The 23,888-nt window shown below is 39.0% G+C and overlaps 2 protein-coding genes across 6 annotated transcripts in view; one reads left to right on the top strand and one right to left on the bottom strand.

The window, feature by feature from the left end:
- The window catches only part of gdpd5b (glycerophosphodiester phosphodiesterase domain containing 5b), a 43,259-nt gene extending 31,526 nt beyond the window's left edge, over window positions 1-11,733 (top strand). For 2 of the 5 annotated variants that reach the window (XM_088344929.1, XM_088344931.1), the window contains 4 exons: window positions 1,483-1,565; window positions 2,235-2,249; window positions 5,827-5,939; window positions 9,914-11,733. In XM_088344929.1, the coding sequence (XP_088201055.1) occupies window positions 1,483-1,565; window positions 2,235-2,249; window positions 5,827-5,939; window positions 9,914-9,999 (297 nt within the window). In that variant the 3' untranslated portion in view covers window positions 10,000-11,733. Of the gene's footprint in view, window positions 1-1,482; window positions 1,566-2,234; window positions 2,250-5,826; window positions 5,940-6,041; window positions 6,264-9,913 lie in introns of all 5 variants that reach the window. The other 3 variants (XR_015851457.1, XR_015851458.1, XM_088344930.1) reach the window with 3 other exon arrangements.
- Window positions 11,411-23,363, bottom strand: hspa13 (heat shock protein family A (Hsp70) member 13). Its single transcript, XM_088344932.1, has 5 exons — window positions 22,926-23,363; window positions 22,482-22,822; window positions 19,374-19,587; window positions 19,132-19,302; window positions 11,411-18,230 (listed from the first exon to the last, which is right to left on the bottom strand). The coding sequence occupies exons 1-5, from the start codon at window positions 22,948-22,950 to the stop codon at window positions 17,674-17,676; spliced, it is 1,308 nt and encodes a 435-aa protein (XP_088201058.1). The 5' UTR covers window positions 22,951-23,363; the 3' UTR covers window positions 11,411-17,673.
- Between the last annotated feature and the right edge of the window lie 525 nt (window positions 23,364-23,888).

Genomic DNA, 23,888 nt, shown 5'->3' on the forward strand with positions numbered 1-23,888 from the left:
ATTTTAAATTACCGTAATCGCAAATATCTGGGAGTGGAATTAGGTAAATTTACTTTATTTTCAAACTTTTCAAGAGTTTTGCCCTGCAACTAAATTATTGAAAAAACTCTTGACTTATAGGCGTAAAACATTTACTTTGCAGAGTGAAAACAACAATGCTAGTTTCCGGCAAAAAACACAACGGCAGTTTTTGGCGGAAAGAAGCTATTTTTTTACGTATGTTTATTTTTGGCAAACACGCCCTAGTTTCTGAAATTATCGAGTGAAAAGGAATCTACTTTTTAACTTAAAATAAGATGATGCCTGTTTTCTGCAAAGAAGAATAGAGTTCCCAACATTAAAGAAGACGTTAGATTACGACGAATAATTTATTTTTGACGTAAAAGGAGACAATGTTAGTTTTTAACAAATAAGTCACTAGTTTTCTGTAAAAAAAGATGCCCTTTTGTGTTATTGAAGACTAGTTTGTCACGTCAAAGAAAAGTATGTGAATTTTCAGCGCGGACGACACTTTTTGTCATACAAATAGACTACAGTAGAGCGGTTTAGAGCTCAGAGATCCTGGGTTTAATTCCAGCTACTAGCCTCTTTGTGGGAGTTTTCTCTGGGAACTCCAGTTGCCTTCTATGTACCAAAAGCATGTATGGCAGGTAACTGCTGGGATGTGCTCCAGAAACCCCGTAAGGCTCGTGACGATAAGCATCTGTAAAATTAATGGGTAAAAAAGATTATGGTATTTTGGGGCGAAGACGACAACTTTATTTTTTCAGTGAGATAAACATAATTGTATTTTTTGTTGTAGAAGGATAAAATAATAAAATTAGTCACCATTGTTTAGACCTTATTTGGAGTTAAGGAAGAAAACGAAAATTTTGGAAGAAGAAAACACTACTTTATGGCATAGAAAACAAAGAAGAAGACGCTGAATTTATGGGGAGCTCCAGACTACAGTATCCCAATTGTTTCTGACTGACATTCTGGGGAAGCCCTTAGGTTTTTTGTTTTTTTTGTTGTTTTTGTCTTGTGTCAAAAAGTATTATAAACAACATACTCTGGCACTTTTCTTTTCTCCTGCCACTTGTATCCATCCTCCTTACTGTTACCAAGCAGTTAATCGTCTCCTGAATCCTGCAGTGCCAGTACGGTTCCCTTTTGGGTTTTATGGCCTGAGCAGGAGATCCACGGGGCCTCCCTCTTCCTCGCCATATGGGAGCTCTGCGTGGTAATTCCTGACCTCAGAGTCCCGCTGTGTTTTGGCAAAGTCAAATTTAGCAGCAGATGTCATCGCGGCGATGTGAAAAGGGATTAATTCATGCTTTGCAGTCGCCTTGTCAAATACAAAAAATCCTGTTGTATGTTATCTTTTAGGTGTTTATCCATGACCTATAGCGATATCTGGTGTTGGATGACTGCTGGATATTGAACTCTAATTTCACCTTGAGTACATTGTCATTAGTTTTTCTGTTGTTTTTATTTCACCAGAGGCCAGATGAATACTGCTTGATGTGGGCATGCGCAGACCTTATCTCATTTGTGGTGATCGTAGGAATATTCATTTTACAAAAGTGAGTTCATATGACATCTTTTAATCCTCGACAAATGTTGTCTCTCTTTCATGCTTGTGTGATTCCACTCTGGCACACTAATACGAATTGCTTATTAACTCCTTTAAACTCCATTTTAATTTGTAACTAATTCCCACTTTCCTTGTTGCTTTTATGTTTTGAAATCAGTATTGTGTCCCTCTAGAATTCATTGAATTACGAATTGTTCCGTGATACGTTTGGAGCATGTTTTTTGAGTTAAATAAATCCTTTTGTGCACATCCCTTGTGGAAAGTAGAGGGCAATCAAGTTCAACATAGATCAGGTTGCTAACATTGAAGGGATGCTTTTGTTACAATAACTAAAAGTCGAGGTGTAAAAGTGTGATTAACATTAGTTTTTATTATTTGGTCTAATTTTTGCCATAAACAACTTTATTTGTTATTAAGTTTTATTTTATAGTAACGGGGGTGGAGTGAATGAGATAATTGACAGGCCTTCAGCTGATGTAGTATTATTATTATTTATTATTTTATTATTATTTTATGGCTTACCGAGCATCTTGTCTCGGCTTTTGCCGTCGGCTTCTAAACTGACCTATCTTGTCTCCCGCCTTCTTTTGTCCCTTTTTTCTTCCTCCGCCTGCCTGCATGCTTGCCTTCTCTGCTGCATTCTGACATCTTCTCTCAGCTATCACATGATCAGGTAACGCTTTTCTCCAGTAACCTTGCACCCCTGAGGTTTCCCATGTTAACCCTGTCTTTTTTTAACTTTAGCATGTTTTTCCTTCCTGCTTTTTTCAAATGTCTTATATTGTCAATTTATAACTCCCCCATTTCTCCATTACTCTTACCTAAACTACACTGTTGCCACTCCTCAAGTTTAAATTCTAATCCGCTTCTGGAGACATTTAACAGATTATTGTTTGACACGAACTGGCACTAAATGTCTCGAATGAAATATGAAAGCACACACAATAAGGGAAGTGGCTCTCGATTGACACTGATGGATTTGAGCCTCGGGAGCATTTCCTGCTGTTGTGCCACTTCTCTTAATTACACTAAAATGAAGGCGGGCTCTCTTTAATTATGGTCACTTATTGGATTTACATCAGAATTAGCTGGAAGTTTCTTGGTTATTAAATTATAAAAGATGGATACTGTGTATTTAGTACTAAGGCATCCAAAGAGTTTCCTAAACTGGCCACATAGACATTTAAAGGAGCAAGCGGCACTTTTATTTTCCTTTTTTTTCTTGTTAATTTTCTAAAACTACCCAAATCAGTTTTATGTTTTGTTAAGAAAAACACAAATTGTTTAATACACTTGAGTCAAAAATAACTTAAACTAGATATAAACTAGAGGTAAAAAAAAAAAAAACAACCACAACAACTTAAAATTAGATCCACTTCTTTTTCTCTTTTCAACTGAATGACTTGCCTATTGTTTTGGAGTTGTTTTCCCCCTAAAGTGTTATTTGGGAGAATTACTAACCAAATTTTGGGTTATTGCTTTGTAATTAACAGCCCAAATTACTAGTGCAAAATAAAGTAAAATGTTTCTTAAAATAAACCTAAGCAGTGGATTGGTCCACTATTGACCAATTTTTTTATCTTCAAATAAACATTTAATCAAGGTTGTTAGTTTTTTTTTGCAAGTCATATTGATAAAAAGTAGTTCCTTTAAACAGTAAATTATTATTCATCATCATTTTTCAAGGGCAAGAGCTAGTTTAAACATTTGCTGCAGGCCCTTTGTTTATTTGTCGGTCGGGCGCTAAAGTCTCCCGGACCGCGGTTTAGGCACCACTTTTTTCGTGTCAATCTTCCCCACATTATGTAGCGTCCTTGGTAACAATTGAGCCTATGAAAATCTGTGTTTGATGTTTCTGATCACGTCTTTCATCATTTGCATCCTCTTATTCTATGGAGGACCAATTCTGCCGTATGTAGAAACGTATAAATAAACAAAAGATCTCCAAATATATGCCATATAAATAAATGAATACATACATCTCCCATAATACTAACCTATATGCCATAAATATATTTTATTCAAAGTGCATGTCATTTATTTTGTCTTTTGTCAGAGCCAGAACAGGAGGAGGACCCAGATTTGTAACGTTTACTCACAAGTTTATTGAGAAATAGAGGAAAACAAACGCCAGCAATCTGGTGCTCGCTGGATGAGGGAAGCAAGCCGCTCACGGGATTGGAGCGTGATCGGAATGCGAAAGTGGATCTCCCAGAGCGGGAGATCGTAGCGTGGTCAAACGGGCAAAACGTGTCAATAGCCGAAGCGGGGATCAGAGCATGGTCGGCGGTCAAAAACTGTTCATAGCCGGAGCGGGAGATCAGAGCGTGGTCAAAAGGACAAAACGGGACAATAGCCGGAGACAAATGGGGAATCAGGAACAGACGAATGGTACACGGAGGAAAAACGGGTCCGACGAGAGCCAGAGTGCTTGCCTTGCGTATGCAGAGGTTCGCTGAAGGACTGACAGGTAGAGACTGGCGTACTTGATATAAATAGGAGGGGAATTGATCAGGCAACAAGCAACAGCTGGCGCCAAACGAGCGGGCATAGGTGAAGGCAATGAGTAATCATGATAGTCTTCTATGTATTCAGGTTTTTATTTTGTCATGGATTTTTTCGTGTATTTTGAGTTTGTGGTTTTTTATTTAGGTGCAGCACAAAAAAATAATCAACCACTAATTTACAACAGTAAACAATAAAATATTTGCACACAAACAGCTGAACAATTCAAGGATATAATACTTAAACATGTGCCCAATGGGAGTAGGCTAAAACAGAATCCTCTTTTATCACAACAAAATGTTATTCCCCTATTGTTTGATCAGTGATGAACAAACCGACCACTAATGCCTTGCCTCCCTCATTCTGCCTGATGGCCTTCGGTGGCTGAGTGCTAGCTAATCGAAAAGGCATTGCAGTTGAACGGTGCACTCGTCAGTCAACCAATCGGTGAAAAGCTCCGCCAGCTTGATCCACCTCTTCATTTGAATAACATTTTGATGTGACAAAGTACATGACAAAATTAATGACAAAAGATATTATGCGCATCATATTACATGAAAAAATATGCGACAAAATTTGAATACACAACTGAATTTACGACGAGAGAAATGATGAAATGCGGGGCGAAATAAGTATTGGAATTTGTGACAAAGAGCGCAACGAGATAAATGACAAAATGGGCGACGAAATTCGCGCCAAAATTGCTATGAAATTTATGATAAAATTCACAACAAAATAAATTACGAAATGCGCCAAAAATAAATGCGCAATGAGATAAATGACGATATGTCGATGAAATTCGTGACCAAAGTAATGATGAAATGCACATTGCAATGCTCGGAAAAATGGGCGAGAAACTACCTGACGAATAATGTCATGTCATGAAAATAATGTTGAATAGCACTACAAAATATATAATGAGATGCGCAAGAAAAAAACACGAAAGAAATGAAATGATGAAATATGCAGCAAAACACATGACGAGATTCGCGACCGAGTACATGAAAAAAATGCATGACACAATCTGCAGCGAAATACACGACGAAACAAATAACAAAATATCAGCGGAACAAATGAAGAAATTAATTACAAAATGAATAATGAAATAGGGGCAGCACGGCGGCGCAGTGGTTAGCGCGTGTGCGGCACAGTTCCAAGGTCATGGGATCGAACCTTCCTGTATGGAGTTTGCATGTTCTCCCCATGCTTGCGTGGGTTTTCTCCAGGCACTCCGGTTTCCTCCCACATTCCAAAAACATGTATGTCAGGTTAATTGGCCGGTCCAAATGTTCCTAGGTGTGAATGAGCAAGCGAATTGTCTGTCCCTATGTGCCCTCCAACTGGCTGGCAACCAGTTCAGGGTGTCCCCAGCCCAATGCCTGAAGATAGCTGGCATGGGCTCCAGCACCCCCGTGACCCTACTGAGGATGAGCGGTGCAGATAATGGATGGATATAGAAATAGAAGACAAAATGCGCAATGAAATAGGTGACGAAACACTTGATGAAGTGCGTGACAAAATGCATGAATTAATTTGTCATATATTTAGGTGTTACATGATTTATTTATGTGTTGATATATTTTCATGGCATCTATTTGTAGTTATTTGCTGTTTCTATTTACTGTATACATTTATTTTTATATATGGCAGGATCAGTCCTCCATAATAATCATAGCGAATAGAAGCAGAGGCAGCACTTCCCAATAATGTTGTTTTTCAAGCTAACTTTCCAGACTTCCTTGCAGGTATCGCACTAGCGGCATGCGCAGCTACAACCCCGAGCAGATCATGCTAAGTGCGGGTGTGAACAGGTCCAATCGGGACCTCAACGTCATGAAGGAGAAGCTCATCTTCTCCGGTAAGAAAGAACCTGGCGTTATTTGTTTTACGTGGTCATTTTTTCCCAGCATGCTGCCTTTTTTGTGTGTCTTCAAACTTCATCTTCCTCATCTCATCTAAGGTCAAGTGCAGTAATCCCTTCATCCAGCGCATCATTCCATGTGTGACGTGCCCGCCGTCTGCACCATCTTCCTTTTTCTCTGCGTATTTCGCTCGCTGCCTGCCACTTTTTTGTTTCCACATTTTCAATCCCTCTGCACAAGCCGACTTGCACCCGGCTTGCCTGCGACACGCTTGTGGAAGCTTGTGTGTGCCCCAGTCTTTCTCAAACTGGGGGGACCAGGTAAGAGAAAATGCAGAGATGTGCAATTTGCCTGCTTCAATGCTTGTGAAACAGTTGGGCAAATAAGAACCCTAAAATTCTGACTATAGAGCGCACCCGTTTATAAGCCGCACCCTTTAAATTGTTGCAAGGAAAAACCATTTTGTATTTACATAAACTGCACCTGACTATAAGCTGCATGTGCCCTAGGGTGGAGCTTATATGACCAATATATATTTTTTTCATGTATTCTTTTATCTTACCCTACAAAAATGTTCCACTTCCACCAAAAACTACGCAGCAGAAGTTTCAGTCATGTAAGGTGATATTTACAGGAAGCTCAATCACTGTAGAAATTTGAATTAGTGCCCATTAAGCCGGGTACACACACAAAATAATGATGGCTTAGGTACATAATACAAACAATCACTCAGTCCTTTATTAGATCCGGAAAAGTTTTGCTGTGTTTTTCATCAATTTGCAGTAGATGCTGCAGATCAATTTTATCTTTTGACCACAGAATTCCTGAATCAGCGCCAGATCTCGTTCAGCAAGATTATTGACCACACTGATTCCCTGAACAGTTTCCAAAGTTTGTTTGAAGTTATCCCTCTATTCTCATTCCTGTGATTCAACATCACCAACAGGAATGTCCATGATTTTGAAGAAAGAGCTAGATCCAGAAGACACAAAGTCTTCTAGATATTTGCTCGTAACAGTGTCTAAATCTACAAATATCCTCTTTTGAAAATACTTTTCAGCAGTTTCATCTATGTTGTCCTTATTTTTCTTTGCAGCCACCATGAGTTGTTTCGTTGATGCACTGACTTGATTGTAAAACAAAGCATGTGTAACCCTTTCTGGTGTTACCTACCACAGGTGATTGGAAAATCTCTGAAGGGCTGCCTTAGATATTGCAGCATTGATGTTTGAATATTCCACCAAAGACTTTAAAAGCTGCAAATCAGTGAGAGGGGCACTTTCAGCAAGAGGTGCCATGATCCAGGCCTTCAAGTTACAACATTTATCATGCCTCTCTTCCTCTTTGAGATACCAACACCTGATATGTCATGACTTGTTCCAGGTTTATCACCTTCTGAACAACTTCTGCTACATGATAATTGAACTGACTCATTCGCAATTCTTTGCTCAGCTTCAGATTCTAGGCGTCGTTTTCTTGTTTTTCTTTTTTCTTTCTCTTGTAATTCTTTGTCAACACCTGTCATTGACCCCTTTCTTCCCTTTGCTCTTTGAGACAACAAAAACTCTTTGTCTTCTGGAATTGTCATAATGTTGAGAATATTAGCATGACCAATGTCAAACAAGTCATCAAGTTCCTTTTACTCACTTTCCTCGGCTTTTTGTGTTGCTATTTGTCGTCCTTTGTTCTTTTTTAGCAGACGCCATGCTTTAAAATGTTTTTCTTCTTGCTTGATTTCAAAATGATGATATTTCTTTCACTGTCACTTCAGAAGACGCTTTGATGGGCTTGTGCAATTCCAAGTGTTGATAAGGAAAGAAACCAAGAGCTATGCGAACTGATGGTAACTTGCTTCCGGTTAGTTCAGACCCATAAGTACCAAGCAGATACCCTTCTTTCTTTGATCTAGACGAAACCATGTTACTCATGGGAAGACCGCCTGCAATATGGATGATTAGAAAGTCTCGCCATTATGTTCCTTGACTATTCATGCAGATATAATATCAAACTATATCATGGTGAGACAAATGTGTTTTGTGCAAGCTTTGATCAGGAAGATTATGTAAGTGAGAAATGTTTGAATGTACTGAATATTTACCTGATGCTGATCTTTGAATGTCAATCACTTCTTGGAGGACAAAGAAGGTCTGCTGGCCTTGTCTTCAAACGTTGGTCAAGGGAAATTATACTAGTTGAATTAGACTGATCTTGCTGAGTAATGACTTGTAGGTAATAATTGTTTGAGATATAAACTTACACACATGTGGCTTATCCCAGCCTCTCTAGAACTCCCATTTATGAAAACTGATCGAAAAAGCCAAACTTCTCAGCAATTGAGCTACCTCTAAAATGTATTTTATTTAGACCAAACTGCACAGCGATTGTTTTTTCGTGTGATGGAACATAATTAGGGGGTAAGACGGTGACTTTTTACAATTTTGAAAATAAGCTCCACCCTAATGTGCCCACATTGCAAAATAAGATATTGACAAAGAAGGCCGGTACACAGAAATAGTTTTGATACTATACGGTACCTTAACTCCTTAATGTTCCGACGGCCCACTGGTGGGTTGCCAGACATTTGATCAACCTATATGTGTCTGTACAATGTCACCAGTCACTGAAATACGTCTTGTAACGATTAAACTCTTGGGATTCAAGATATGATGACCATTTCAAAATATCAGAGAAACATCGCGATCAGTCTGAAACAAGATCCCCGAAAACTATAAAACTGGCATAACTCACAATTACGTCCCCTGGCCGTGTTCAACTTCTTTGAATGTCTGCGAAAATGGCTTTGTTATATCAAGGACAATCCATAGAACCAACCGTGTAAAATATTTACTCCGAAACACTAGATAGATGGCTAGAAAGGAGATTAAAATTTAGCTCGATAACTAGCAAAATAGGTCAGATATTTGCTAGATAGCGTGCAAAAATGTATAAAGCTAGCTAGCTAGCTTGCCAAAAAGGTAGCTTGATAGATAACTAACAGGTATTAAAAAACTAAAAGGGAGCTAGATAGCTAGCTAAAAGAGTTAAAAATCCATCCAAAACCAGATAGAAAGCTAGATAACTAGCTAGAAAGGATGACAAAATTTAGCTTGATAACTAGTTCAAAGGTAAAATGTTAGCACTAGCTGATAGCTAATAAGGAAGGAAGATAGCTAGCTAAAGAGTGCCTGATAGCGAGCAAAAAAAAACTGCACATTTTTTGCTCATTTCTTTATACAACCCATAAATTGGAATTTAGCTTGCTGTATTCCCTGTAAAATAAATTTATAAAAAGTTGAATAATTAAACGTATTAGATACATGAATAAATTCTCATTCTTTTAATTATCAATACTTGTAAAGCTTTTTTTTGTCCATGAACTGGAATTTATTTATCTGAATTTCTTAAATAACAACTCATCATGTTATTACTGTTGTTACTTGGTAAATTATTAAAAAGTAGAGTTTAACAGGCTTAGTCAACCACTACAAATATAATTTTAGAGAAAATCACAATGCTGCACTGATGAGGTTTTTTCAGAAGATGTTCGGTACCTCAACTGTCCTTAGGGGGCACCACGTTGAACACGGCTGGTAAAGTATATGATTGGAAAATGAGATGGTTTGAAGCGCCATCTTGTGGCATTAGGCGTTAGAACTATTGAAAAATAGGAATAAAGTGAAACCTGAAGGTAGAAACTTTTTTTTTTTTAAGAAATACTTTATTACATTAAACTTTAAAACCAAGGACTTAAGCACTGAATACTGTTCCTCTCAACATTTTATTATTTTATTGTTTTACCAATAGCTCCTCTCTTGAGGACTGTTTAGCCAATCGGAACACTATGCATGATGAAAATTTGTAAATCAGCGACACAGTGATAGGCGAACGGCGTTATTGTGAGGAATTACTGTACAACGTTTTGACTTCTTTAATCCGGTCTAAGCAGCTGTATGTCTTTGGGCTCCCGCAGAGGTCGGAAACGGTGTGGGGAGCAGCGAGGAGCCCTACACAGACGGCATCAACGACTACTACCAAGACGGAGGACTTACGGAATGACTTTGTGTCCCCTCGTGTACATTTCCTTTTGTAAATAAGCTCGGCGGACACGCGACGGACTCTGCACTTTCCAAGCCGGGGAATTTCCTCGGCTTGACCTTTTTAATGGAAGAATTCCCAATTCTTCATTTTAAGTTCATTCCCAAAAAGGAGTACTTTTCATTTTAAGCACTGATGCCATTTTATTATTTAAGTGACTTAAAGTATGCTATGTACAGAACCTAAATGCATTTCAGGGGTGGGCAAACTATGGCCTGTAGGCTTTTATATAACAGTAATTAATGTAGTAATAATACAAAAAAATGTTTTTTTTTTTATTTGGGTGCCATCTTGGGTCTACTACAAAACACTACTACAGAAATGCTACATAAAATACTTAAAAACTACATCTCAAATTTAGTGCTTGGAAATAGGAGTCTATTATTGCATTATGTTGACTGAATTCTGAAAAGATACTACAACAATCCTATATAAAAACAAAAAAATACTACAAAAATCATACTACAGAAGTACTATAAAATATTACCACTATAATATTACAAAATTGCTACATAGATTCTATTAAAATACTACAGAAATACGACAAAATACTACAAAACTATTACATTTAGTGACTAAAACAGGGACATATTAAATAACTCAATTCTAAAAATAAAAAAAACCACTACGGAAATACCACTAAAATACTACTACAATAATACAAAGAAATATTACCAAAATCCTACAAAAATACAACATAAAGACTCCTACAGGACTGCAAAAATATCCTACATAAATACCACCCAGTTACAACTGCAGTAATTACCGTATATCATATTGTTTAACGTTTTGTCTTTAATCTGTTTTACTTGCAATGAAAAAGCACTCTAATTTAATCATACTTGTATAATGAGAATAAAAGCTATTCATTTTACAGAATTATTACAGTAATATGACAAAATTACTACATAAATACTGTAATAGTATGACAGGCACACTACAAAATACAATTACAGTAATACTATAAAATACTACTAAATTACAACAGTAATGCTCCTCAAGTGTTACAAAACTAAAGATCAGAGTTTGTGCTTAAAATAGTGACACATTTTTTGGCTTTGTGAGAATTTCAAAACCAATTCTGGGAAATTAATGGATTTAAAAACATGCACATGTAGTCTGCGTGTATATAAATGAGTAAAGTTGGATGTTTCCAGGCTCCTCGGCCAAATTTTTCAACCGAATGTGGCCTGTGACCCTAGAAGGTTTGCCCACCCATGCTCATAAGCTCAAATACTTATTCTGCTGTGTCTCCTGATTTGTATTGAAAGTGTGAAATGGAGTAAATGCTGTCTAAAGAGGTCCTGCAACAAACAGTTATGATCATATTCAATGGGAGCTGAACAGCTGGGACAAAAAGGTATTACAGTACTCCTCTTTTTAAACCACTTTATTATGCATACCGATGAGTTGTGTGCGCGTGTTTTTTTGAGCCAGTGTGCCGTGTTGTGCATGCGATGACGCTACACATAAAAACTGGTCTTTTGCAAGCCAACGGAACACAAACGGGAGTCGAGTCTGTTTGGCGGGTCGTGTTTACAAAGACTTCATGTAACTTGCTGCTGTAAAAATATGAAGTGAATAATACTATCGTGAGTCAACTAAAGGGACACTATTGAGGGTAAAGTGTGTTAATTTTCTGTCATTGAATTGTACCGTGCCTCGGAAGTTAAATAAAGTTTGAAAAAATTTCTAGTCAGTTTGAAGGGACTTTTTTCATCCCACACAGAATATGCACTAGAACCCCGGGGATACTTGCATTGTCCCTCACCTTAAGTCGTTTTCAGCTCCTGTTTAAATGTAAATGTTCTGCATTTATATAGAGCTTTTCAAGTCGATGGAGACCGCGAAAAACACGAAAAAGCCAGGAATTGAACCCGCGACCTCTTAATCTTAAAATAAGCGCTTTACCTCCTGAACTAGTTAACCCTCCATCCATCCTTTATCTGCACCACTTATCCTCAGTAGGGTCGCGGGGGTGCTGGAGCCCATCCCAGCTATCTTTCGGGTAGTGGGCAGGGAACACCCTGATCTCGTTGCCAGCCAGTTGCAGGGCTCACAGAGACAGACAACTCACTTGCTCATTCACACCTAGGGCCAATTTGGACTGACCGATTAACCTTAAACGCCATGAACTGGAATTTATTCATCTGAATTTCTTAAACAACAAATCATCATGTTATTACTATGTTGTCACCAGGTAAATTATTAAAAAGTAGGGTTTAACGGGCTTAGTCAACCACTACAAATATAATTTTACGAGAAAATCACAATGCTCCTGACGCATGTTTTTGGAATGTGGGAGGAAACCGGAGTGCCCGGAGGAAACCCACGCAAGCACGGGAAGAACATGCAAACTCCACACGAGGTAGGATCTAATGATCACAGAACTGTGCCGCACACGTGCTAACCACTGCACCGCCGTGCTGCTAAGGTAAAACTGTTGCATAACATTTCGATTCACCCTATATCTAATTAACAATGTAACAGTGGAAACATTTGTTAGCCTGGAGAGGGATGGGCGCCACCAGGCTGTACATGCCAAGACACAAACAAAATAACAGTCACAGCATAGTAATAGCATAAATTGTTATTTTAAGAAGGCATATCAAAGTGGTTGCCCTTTGCGCTAATTGGTAACAAAAAAGGAGCTCCGAGTTTGAAAACAATTGGAGACCCCCTGCATAATTTAGGTAAGGTAAAACTGACACATAACATTTCGATTTAAACCGAAAAGTTTTGCCACAAATCTATAATTTTTTTAGCCAGTTTACAGCATTTTTACGGCATTATCCCCACTTTGTGAAATGGACAACACAAACCAAAAACAAAAATTTTGCTGCGTTTGGGGATATGAAGAGTAACATCTTGAAGATGGCGGACTGCAATTGGTCGACATCGTCAAAAATGCTATTCTATTGGTTTTCAACATGAAAATACTGATACCCTATTGGCTGAACTACCTACTACAATGAACTTTATCATTAATTCCAAGACTTGCAGTGATGCTAAAGGGAGAAGTAATGCAAAGAAGTCACACAAATTTCTACCTTAGCTTAGTTGCATGGCCATAACCAATTGACAATCAAGACTATTATTAAAATGAGACGATTAAAGACGATCGTCTAAGGCAGGGGTCTCCAACATGGTGCCCCATAATCACAGCTGAGGTTTTATTTTAGTGGTTGGCTGAGACTACTTACCACTACTTCCAATAATGAACCCAGTGATAACATATGACAATATAATAACATGATATTTTAGAAATGCATAGCAAATTGGATACGCTTATTAGTAAAAAAGTATCTGTCTGAAAAAGGTTGGAGATCCCTGGTTTAAGCGCATGACAATTCCCACAAATGGGTTAAAAATCTCTCATTTTTGATCAATTAAAGCAAATGTACATTATGGGAAAAAGCCCTGCAAGAATTCAACTGAAACGAGATCAATTCGAGAAAAGATGGAAGCTTATCACACAATTTTACTTGATGTTTAAGCACCTCACTTTTTATTTTATTATTTTTTGTTGTTGTTTCTTTTGTTATGTATGGGTATGTCAATTGTATATATGTTTTTGTTTGTGTTGCTGTACGATGGAGGAATCAAACCTCTGTCAAATTGTGTGTGAGAAATAAAAAGTTTTAAAAAAAAAAAAGGGTTTTAAAATCCCGAATCCCGTCGGCATTCCCTCCCACCTTTCCATCCACCTGCTACCCTACTTGACCAGCTCACGATGTTGCATGGCCATGACAAATTGATTGGGACCATTATTTAAAATAAGGCAACCAAAATTAAGTGACTCTTCTATGGGGTATGACTATCCCTGCAAGTGGGTTAAAATATGGTTAATTTTTAAACTGTGTCTCCACCCACTTTTACATTTACCCGCGACTTAACTTGACCAGATCAAGTCACATCAAAATGTTCTTTCATTTAGAGTCTAAATTTTAGACGTATGCACATACATTACACACAAGTAGTACTTATACTATATACTGTATACTATATTGTTATTTTAATGTTTTTATCTGGGTTTTTCGGAACGCATCATCTTATTACCAGTTTTTTATACCCCGCTATGATTTTACTTTGCAAACTCCACCTCAGAATTATGTCGTATCCCGGGGTTGACCGTATATTCTAGTTTCTAGGTTTTAATACAGGTAAAACATGATGCTTTTGAAGACTAAAAAAACTGTTATTACGTGTTCATGTTGTGTTTATATACAGTATTTAAAATGATTAAAGTAGAATTAAATGACCTAAAATATAAGTTCCAACAAGGAAAACGGCGCAGAAGGCAGAGACAAAATATGAACCCAAGCAGACCTGCTGCCACCTGTTAATTCAACCATTTTAAATCCAAAAATATATTGTCAATGACAGGTTTCAATTGGTAATGCTAGGCACATTGCAATTGGTAAAGCATTTTGTGATATATACAGTAGTTATTAACACTAGAAGTACCGCAGCCAAGCAATTTGGTTTTCCTACATAGAATGCCCAAAGGAAATCCACCTGAATGGATTAGTTTCACCATTGATCTGTAAATGAGGTCAACTTTGGTGCGGACGACTCGGTAATGACCCTTTGCATGCTGATGTGAAGAAAAGAATGTTTGGTGGGGGCGTAACAAGCCCGTATTTTTATACTATTACAGTAGCTTTGTTTTGTAGTATTTCCATAGAATATTTGTAGTACTTTTTTAGTATTTCTGTCGTGATATTTGTGTACTGTATCAGTATTTTTATAGTATTTCTGTGCTAAAATTGGCATATCAGTAATTTTGTATTATAGTATTTCTAGATCAGGGGTAGGGAACCTATGGCTCTTTTGATGAGTAGGTATGGCTCCGAAATAAAATGTAACTACAGGTATTGCACATCTCTCTGTGGCGTTCCAAAGTCAAGCGATTTCATCACGGTTTTGGTCCATATGAAGCCGAAGCAACTTAATGCAGAAGTTCAATAAGAAACCATTTAAACTGATAAATAAAAACGCTGGCAAACGACTTTGATTGGGTGAGCGGTAGAGGTAGGTTGATCCCCGCACACAGCGCAAGGTACTTCCTTCTCTCTCTCTCGCTCAGTGCAGTCTACACCGAAAGTGAATATCACGATAGGCTTATCGTTTGCAGTCATTTGTGACATTTTCACAAAAGAGCTTTGCATGCACATTGTTTTGAAACCATTATTAAGTACAAATTTCATGGAAAAAAATTGACACAGCACTCTTAACTGAAGGTGGAAGACAAATTTTAAATAGCATATTTACATTGATTCGGGACACAGAATTTGGCATTATTATCATTTCATACATTTGATTATATCATCAAATGACACACAGTGAAATAAAATGTGCTGAAGAGTTAGCTTTTGTCTAGACTCTAGAGTGTGTGTTTGGCAGTTTTTTTCCATTTTTGTCTGAAAATATATGATGTGGCTCTCTCAATTTCTTTTTAAAACATTTTTTGCTTTATGGCTCTTTGGGTCAAAAAGGTTCCTGACCCTTGTTCTATAGAATTATTTTAAAATATTTTCATACCAGTACCTTTGTAGTATTTTATATTTATTTTACAATTACTGTAGTTCATTTTTTTTAGTATTTCGGTTGTAATATTTCTGATATGGTATTTTTGTATCAGCTATACTGGAGTAGTTTTTGAAGTTCTTCTATTGTTTTTTTTCTTGTCAGAATGAAGATAAAAATATATATTAGGTCCCTGTTTTGAAGCACTATATTTGATATTTAGTTTTGTAGTATTTTTGCCAACTGTCTCTTTACGCATCTATCAATATTACACTAACCACATTCCATTTGAACCCCGTCTTGCCGCATTTACAGAGCAATGGTGATGAGATGGGCAGTTGTTACTTTTAAATAACACAGCCTTTTGGCTGTCCGCTGGTCATTCTGGAGGGGTGAGAACATTCCTGGGACATGTTAATGTATTAAATGACAGGGAGGTAGAGGGAAGGGTGTAGGCATATCGTAACAGTTCTTGAAGTCCACATAGGGTCTTGGACAAGTTTCTGCTCCCCCTTAACAAAATCCACACACACTTCCTGAGATCCTTCATCCAAAGTGCATTTTGGCCCTTTTTGTTTCCAAGCCAAATTGGAATGTCAATGATAAAACCACAAAATTCTTTTTGTGTGCGTGTGAAATTGAGCCACTCAGATCCGACCTGGAAACCACATTCAAGCTGTATGGACAATCACCATGAAGCTTGGTCTTAAAATCCTAACCTGAGACATCGGAAAGAATCAATCAGGGGCCACGGAAGTTACTCTATTTCAAAACTTTGATGTCTTTGCCGTCAACGGGCGTAAAGGAGTTCATGACTGTGGTTGAATGCAAGTGGAAACAACTTCTGCATTCCATTTTGAACATAACTGATGAAAAATACAGCAGAAAATGAGCCCATTTTTTTAACAGGCTGACGTTTTTAAGCTGGAGTGCTAATGTTAGCTTCAAAGGACTGAGTGTATCATTCTGTGCCTCTGCAACGCTTATCCTCAGTAGGGCTGCGGGGGTGCTGGAGCCCATCCCAGCTATCTTCGAGCAGTGGGCAGGGGGCACCCTGAACCGGTTGCTAGCCAGTCGCAGAGCACACAGGGACAGATAACTCACTCGCTCATTCACACCTAGGGATAATTTAGACCGGCCATTTAACCTGACATACATGTATTTGGAATGTGGGAGGAAACCGGAAAAAACCCATGCAAGCATGGGTAGAACATGCAAAATCAGCACAGGAAGGCTGGGAACTGGATCATAAGAAACAATATTGTTTTGAATAATAAGCAGGATACATAAACTTATGTAAAGGTGCATTTTTGGGGGGGAACGCTCATTTGTTTATAACATTTTGAGTTACGTTTTGATGCAAGAAAATAAAATAATCATCTTTTTTGTTTTTTTGTGTAGAACCTGACTTATAATTGTGGGCCATCTTGCTGCTACGAGTACTCCCCAAAAAACTAAAATCGTATGAAAGGCTGGGCAAAAAAAATTAATGAAATATCATGCAGTTTGGTCACTTTGAGCCCCTGTAGTTTGTTTGCTTTCCTGTGCTTTTAAACACTGGTATTCATTTGAAAGACAATACAGTGACATCAGGTGGTCAAAAAAATGCACATTGTCCCTTTAACGCTAGTGTAAAAATAATTTATACCGCATTTTAAACATATCTCACGAAAAATACGCAACAGCAAAAAAAAAAAAAAAATAGCGAGCACCATATGTTTTGAACCAGGCTATCTTTGCCGAGCTTGAGTGCTAATGTTAGCTTGAAGGACAGTGTGTATTATAAAAAAAGCTATTTAAAAATTTGATTCTAAGATGGTGTAGGTAACTTCAAAATATTCTACTTGCTGACACCATCTTCTGGCTGATATCATAATTGGAGCTCTTTTTGAAATTATGTGAGATTCTTAGACGCACTCAAATAAACTTCCTTTTTCATTGTTTTGGGGTTTTGAGTTCGCCTTTGGACTGTATTTGAAAATGTCTTTTTCTAACATTTACTATTTTCATCCTATAATCAAACCACAACCACGCGCATGATATCGAGTTCTTAATGCCTCACACCGTACATTCATGTGGTCTCAGAACCGTGCTTAATATTTGTCCTCAGTTGAAATTAGTCCTTTTAAGGTTTCTGTTGGGGATTTCAATGGCGCTGACTTGTAAGGGCCACGCTCCTCCCATGATGCCCGCCTGGAGGGCCACTCCAGTCACCACGGCCAGGTCGGGGTCCACCGAAGTATTGGGGTCCTTGCCGAAAAACTTGGCGATGATCTGGCGGATCCGCGGGATCCTGGTGGAGCCGCCCACCAGCACGATCTCGTCCACTTGTTGTTTGTCCAGCTGGCCCTGGGCCAGCACCGTCTCTACCGGGGCCAGGATCTTCTGAAAGAGGTCCTCGTTGAGCTCCTCAAAAAGTCGACGAGTGAAAATGGCCTCAAAGGGAGTCGGTTTCGGCACGGAGTCTTCACCTAGGTTTAGTGTCACGCTGACGGTGGCGTTGGGTTGAAGGGTAAGTTTGATTTTTGCCGCCTCCACTGCCTGCCGTAGACGGTGAAGGTCCTCTTTGAGGGTAGGCACCATGCCGAACTCCTGTCGTACTCGCTCGATGGTATACTCAAGTAACCTCTGGCTGAAATCTTGACCGCCGAGTTTGTTGTTTCCTAGACATATGCAAAGTTTGAGGATAATTAGCCGTACAGTGGTACCTCTTCTTAGCAGCGCCATACAGTAGTGAAATAATACACACAGTCCTTTTAAATGGAACAGGAAATGGTTAGAAATGCAAGAATTAGTCTAAATCACACATCTAAAAGTGACTCATAATAAAATTGTAATATTTATTTTCTTAGTAAAATCGTGTTATATTTTTGCCGCATCACCTATATTATTGGACTGCAAATGTTTTCTGTACCACAGACTGGTTTTACCGCTTAACATTTTGCACCCTAACATTAGTAATAAGTATGACAATAATAATAATGAGCCTAAATACGCTGTGTAATCACTAGACCACTGGGGATCTAGATGACATCGGAAAAGGCATTTACTTGTATCTTATTATCACACTATTTATACTCATGGTGCCACGTTGCATAACATTGTTTTGGATGAACTCTTTCCCATAACTCTACATGAAAACGTACAACATAGCACAGAGAGTAAAGAGATCAACTCAAAGGCCTTTTCCAATGTCATACACATCTCTAGTGGTCCAGTGGTTAGGATTTGACGCACTCGACGCCGCAATCCGGGATTGATAAATGTTCCCTCCAATGCTGAATAAATGTGGTCAGCAATATTTGTCGCGTCGTCAACCATAATCTCAAATATGGTAGTACTTTACCGTAAAACCTTTGTATGATGCGCACTCAAACTTTTGAGTTTTTGGGGGTGAAAAAAATGCGTGTTTACACGAATAAATACAGTATAAGCAAAATATAACATGACTTTATTTTCTCTTGAGGTGGTTGCTGACCACTGGCCTAAATCATAAACAATAATTATCTGAATTCAACTTTGTTCTCCCTTTTTTCAAAACCGAGATTTCAAAAAGCATCTTACCGGCCATGGCTCTGGTGAAGAACATGCCCCCCTGTTTGTTGAGGAGAGACACATCCAGGGTCCCGCCGCCGAGGTCTACAACCAGCACGCTGAAGACCGAGTCCACCTTATGAAGGCCGTACGCCATAGCCGCCGCCGTCGGTTCGTTAATCACTCGCAGGACGTCCAAGCCTTTATCGGTTTCATGTTAGTCGGGAAAAATTGGGCTATCGAGTCGTGTCAGTTAGCGTTTAATGGCTGACCTGCGAGCTTGGCTGCTTTGACAGTGTACTCCCTCTGCCTCTCATCAAACTCTGCAGGGACCGAGATGACGGCTTTGTCCACCAGCTTGTCCAGGTACCGCTCGGCCATCTTCCTCATTTTCAGAAGCAAACGGGAGCCGACGAACTCGGGTGTCACCGTGAATGTGACGTTGGTGGCGATCACAAATTGGGCACTCTCGTTATTGGAGATCACCTGCGAAATGTGTTTTTACTGTACAGTGGATGTTTTTCTTATGCAATGCTTTGTGTTGCATTTAGGTTTCTGCCGAAATAAAACCAAAAAAAGGCTTCCTACAGAATGATCCTCGTGAAGTTCGCTTTTACTCGGGTAAGAGTTGGTGCACACAAGAAGAAGGAAGATAAGAATGCAGTCAAATCAGCTTTACCAATATTTTATCAATAATACATTTCTTCTGCTTACATTTGTTAGCCGCAAGTCAGACCTTGGCTAATGGTTACATACTAACAGTACAGAGCTAACTTACTATAGTTTAGCCGTTTTAATTTGCAGACACGTACTTTGGTTTGTGATGATAAGTCGTTTGGTCCCTGAAAGACATTGGTTGGCTTTGAGCGGCAGTGCCGTGAAAAAGTATGTGCCCCCAGTTTGATTTCTGTGTTTTTGTATATTTAGCACACAGAAAGGTTCCAAATCATTAAATCAATTTTAGTATCAGGCAGAGAGAAGAAAAGGAAATACAAAAAGCAGTTTTAAAATGTTGATTCCATTTATTAAGGTTAGAGAAAATCCTAGGCCTGTCTGTCCCTATGTGAAAAAGTAATTGCCCCCTGATGCTTATAGTGAATTGGGCCACCTTTGGCAGAGAGATCAAACGATTAAGATCATTGGAAATGAGTCTTTCACTACGCTGTGGGGGAATTTTGGCCAACTGTCCTTTCCAAAATTGTTTAAAATCTGCATCATTGGACTGGGGCGCTTGAGTTATGAGGGCACAAACTGTTGACCGGACATTGTCCTTCAGGATCTTCTGGTAAACACCAGAATTCATTATCCCATCAACAACAGCGAGTTGCCCTGGTCCTGAGGCAGCTAAGCCACCCCAGACCTTCACAATGCCACCACCATGCTTTACTGGTGGTATCATATTCTTTTTGTCAAATGCTGAGCAATTTTTCCGCCAGATGCATTGGGCTACACACCTTCCAAAAAATTCAATTTTTGACTCATCAGTCCAAAGAATGTTTCTTGAAAAGTCTTGAGGATAATCAAGATGCTTTTTGGCAAATGAGTTATTTTGTGACAGCAGTGGTTATTGCTAGGGAACTCTCTCATGGATGTAATTTTTGGCCAGTGTCTTTCTTATACTGGAGTCATGAATACTGACCTTAAGTGAGGCCAGCGAAGCCTGCAGTTCCTTGGATGTTTTTCGAGGTTCTTTTGTAACCTCCGGGATGAGCCGTAATCTCAGTTGGTCGACCACTTCTGGGAGACTTTACCACTGTTTCCAGTTTTCTGATTAGCACTACAGCCTTGGAATTGGCTTTGTGACCTTTTCTAGACTGATAGATTTCACTTTTTTTTTTAATTTCTTCTGGAATTTCTTTGGATCGTCGCATGTCCATTGTGTTCTTGGGATTTTTCACATAGGGCCAGATAGCCCTAGATTTTTTTGTGCTTTAAAAAAATTGAGTCAGCATTTGAAAACTGCATTTGTATTTCCTTGAGTTGTCTCTGTGTGATATTAAAATTGGTTTTATGATCTCAAACCTGCAGCACGGCGGCGCAGTGGTTAGCGCATGTGCAGCACAGTTCATGTCTAGGGAACCTCCTGCGTGGGTTCAAATCCAGCTCCAGACTTCCTGTGCGGAGTTTGTATGTTCACCCCGTGCTTGCGTGGGTTTCCTCCGGGCACTCCGGTTTCCTCCCACATTCCAAAAACATGCATTTCAGGTGAATTGGCCGGTCCAAATTGTCCCTAGGTGTGAATGAGTGAGTGAGTTGTCTGTCCCCGTGTGCCCTGCGATTGGCTGGCAACCAGTTCAGGGTGTCCCCTGCCCACTGCCCGATGATTGCTGGGAAGGGCTCGAGCACCCCCGCGACCCTACTGAGGATAAACGGTGCAGCTAATGAGATGAGATGAGATCTCAAAACTTTGTGAGTGATAAATATGTGGCACTGTACATAAGGCAGGACTTAATTTTACTATTATCTTGATTTGGCTAAAGTGAGTCATACGCTACATCATCATTCTCTCATTTTATTAACAGTATTCACTCTCATGTCCATTGAAAGCTAGCATGCTCGAAAAATACATGGGTGTACTTAAAAAGGGGAGAGCAGGATCATGCAGTGCATCAACTACACTCTGATTTTCAATATAACCAGCCACATTATTAGAAGTCCAATGAACTCGCTAGTGTTATTTTCATTTTTAATCTGTCAACAGCTTTTTTTTTTTGCTGTATCACTTTGTTGTATGAAAAGATTTTTAAAAGTACACAAATGTCATTTGATTTTTTTTATGAGAATCTAATAAAGGAAACTCTTCAAATTAGCATCACGTGATAGGCCTGTAGATTTATACAAGAAGAAATCTGCAGGCTCGAGAGCATTCTCCATTCGGGCAAAGATGTTATGGCATTCTTTGCCCCCAGACACAAGATTTGCAACCTCACTGCAAGTGTTTAAATCTGGACTTAAGACATATTTATATTCAATAGCTTATGATTGATGCCGACTTTATACTATTGTTTTCGGGTTTTTTTCCTGGTATCTGGCTGGTGGCTTAGCGAGGGAGAACTAGTTGAGATGTTGCACAATATATGCATTTTGAGTCAGCAAGCGACCATCTGGAATCTACTAGAACCTACTGCTTTAACTGGCTGATTTAGACAGAAGCTTTGTCGTTGCTGTCTTGGATTTTTATGCACAAATTTCAGCTACTTTTTATGTATATTGTCGATGTTGACAATGTTTAGTCCACGAAGGAGGATTACCTCATGTGCGACCCCGTTTCCGTGTTTTTTCCTTGCCCTCGCGTAGCTTTGAGATCAGGGGATATTGTGTTTACAATAACGGTGGCCCGTGCAACCCTTTGATACTCTCAATACAAATACATCACCCACCTTGAATGGATAGCGGCTACTTTCCTGCTCCAGCAATTCTGAAGTGAAGATCTTTCCGATAAACCTTTTTGCATCGTAGATGGTGTTGCGTGGGTTGGTGTCAGCCACGTCCACGGCATCGTGGCCTGCCAGCACGGTGGTGTTGGTGAAGGACACGACGCTAGGGAGGCTCTTCCTGCCCTCCTCGTCCGCTATCACCTCCACCTGTCCACTGCCCGCTTGGAAGACGCCCACGGAGCAAAAAGTCGTGCCCAGGTCCAGGCCGATCACTTTGGGTTTGGGAGGGGGTAAGTACTGCTGGCCCAAATAACCAGCCAAAAACAGAGCCAGGATCATAGAACCTGAAGGATATTTGTATATACAATGAGGTCAATATTTTATTTCAGACAGATACAGACGGGAGGCAGACAGTTAATATCTTGGGAGTTTGCTATTTCGACTTACCAATTATTGAGATTTCTCCTGCCATCTTCAATATTCCTGGGGTGGTTGGAATAACCACAAAAAGAACGTTTTTGAATCTACCTAATGGGTACTTTGTGTTTGGTCAAACACCGACGATAATTACGTGAATGCGCCATTCACACTTTTTACTAAACATACGTCAGCATTGCGTGTATTGGTAGTGCTGGGTAATGTAGTCAAAGAGCTGCGATGGCGCCAGGATAAAAGCAACAGTGTTTGCCGTTTTTACTACATTTCCCACAATAAAATATCAGACCAGTTATTTTTAACCCTTATCTCATATGTGTTATCTTTATGCTAACATACTGTTATGATATCATGATGTTGACAATTATAACAATTTTATGTTCAAAGTAACTTCTTAAAATACAATTACAGCATTACCAGACACGCGCCCGGGGAAGGCTACGTGTCAAGAGGATGCTGGGTAATGTATTCAAAATGTCGCGGTGACGTCAAACAAAAACAAACCGTTTTTCGATTACCATTTCCCACAATGCTAGTTTTGGGCGTCACTGTATAACCATATATGCTACACGTTTCTTTATTTGGGGTTCTTGAATCCAATTTTACGGTTATACAGTCGTGATTTTGACGGTTGTAACAATTTCATGGTAAAAGTAACATCTAAAAATATTTTTTAATCAAACGCGCGTCATCGTTGGCGACGTGTTGTGAGGAACTCTGGGTAAAGAAGTCCAAAAGTAGCGCTGACGTCAACATAAAACCGACAGTATTTGCTGTTTTTTAACCACATTTCCGACAACTTGCAAGTTTTAGCAGAGCAACACACATTTCGGTTTTTACATGTGGTGTCCTAAATGCAATTTTACATTTACATCGTTGTTATGTTGATAACTATAACGTTTTGGGTTTTTTCAAAAGCAACTTCTACAATATTCAAACAAAAAAGATTTCAGTGGTTTTCAAAACGTGATGTCC

The sequence above is a fragment of the Urocampus carinirostris genome, chromosome 10 (assembly GCF_059441175.1).
Source record: "Urocampus carinirostris isolate Australia breed hairy pipefish chromosome 10, RoL_Ucar_1.0, whole genome shotgun sequence".
NCBI classification, from domain to species: Eukaryota; Metazoa; Chordata; class Actinopteri; order Syngnathiformes; family Syngnathidae; genus Urocampus; species Urocampus carinirostris.

Bases quoted from the DNA above. Each gene is read 5' to 3' on its own strand.
- hspa13 (XM_088344932.1), bottom strand. From the start codon at position 22,950: ATGGCAGGAGAAATCTCAATAATTG. The intron at 22,823-22,925 runs GTAAGTCGAAAT...AATATCCTTCAG, and splicing joins AGGAGAAATCTCAATAATTG to GTTCTATGATCCTGGCTCTG. The intron at 19,588-22,481 runs GTGGGTGATGTA...CACATTTCGCAG, and splicing joins GTAGCCGCTATCCATTCAAG to GTGATCTCCAATAACGAGAG.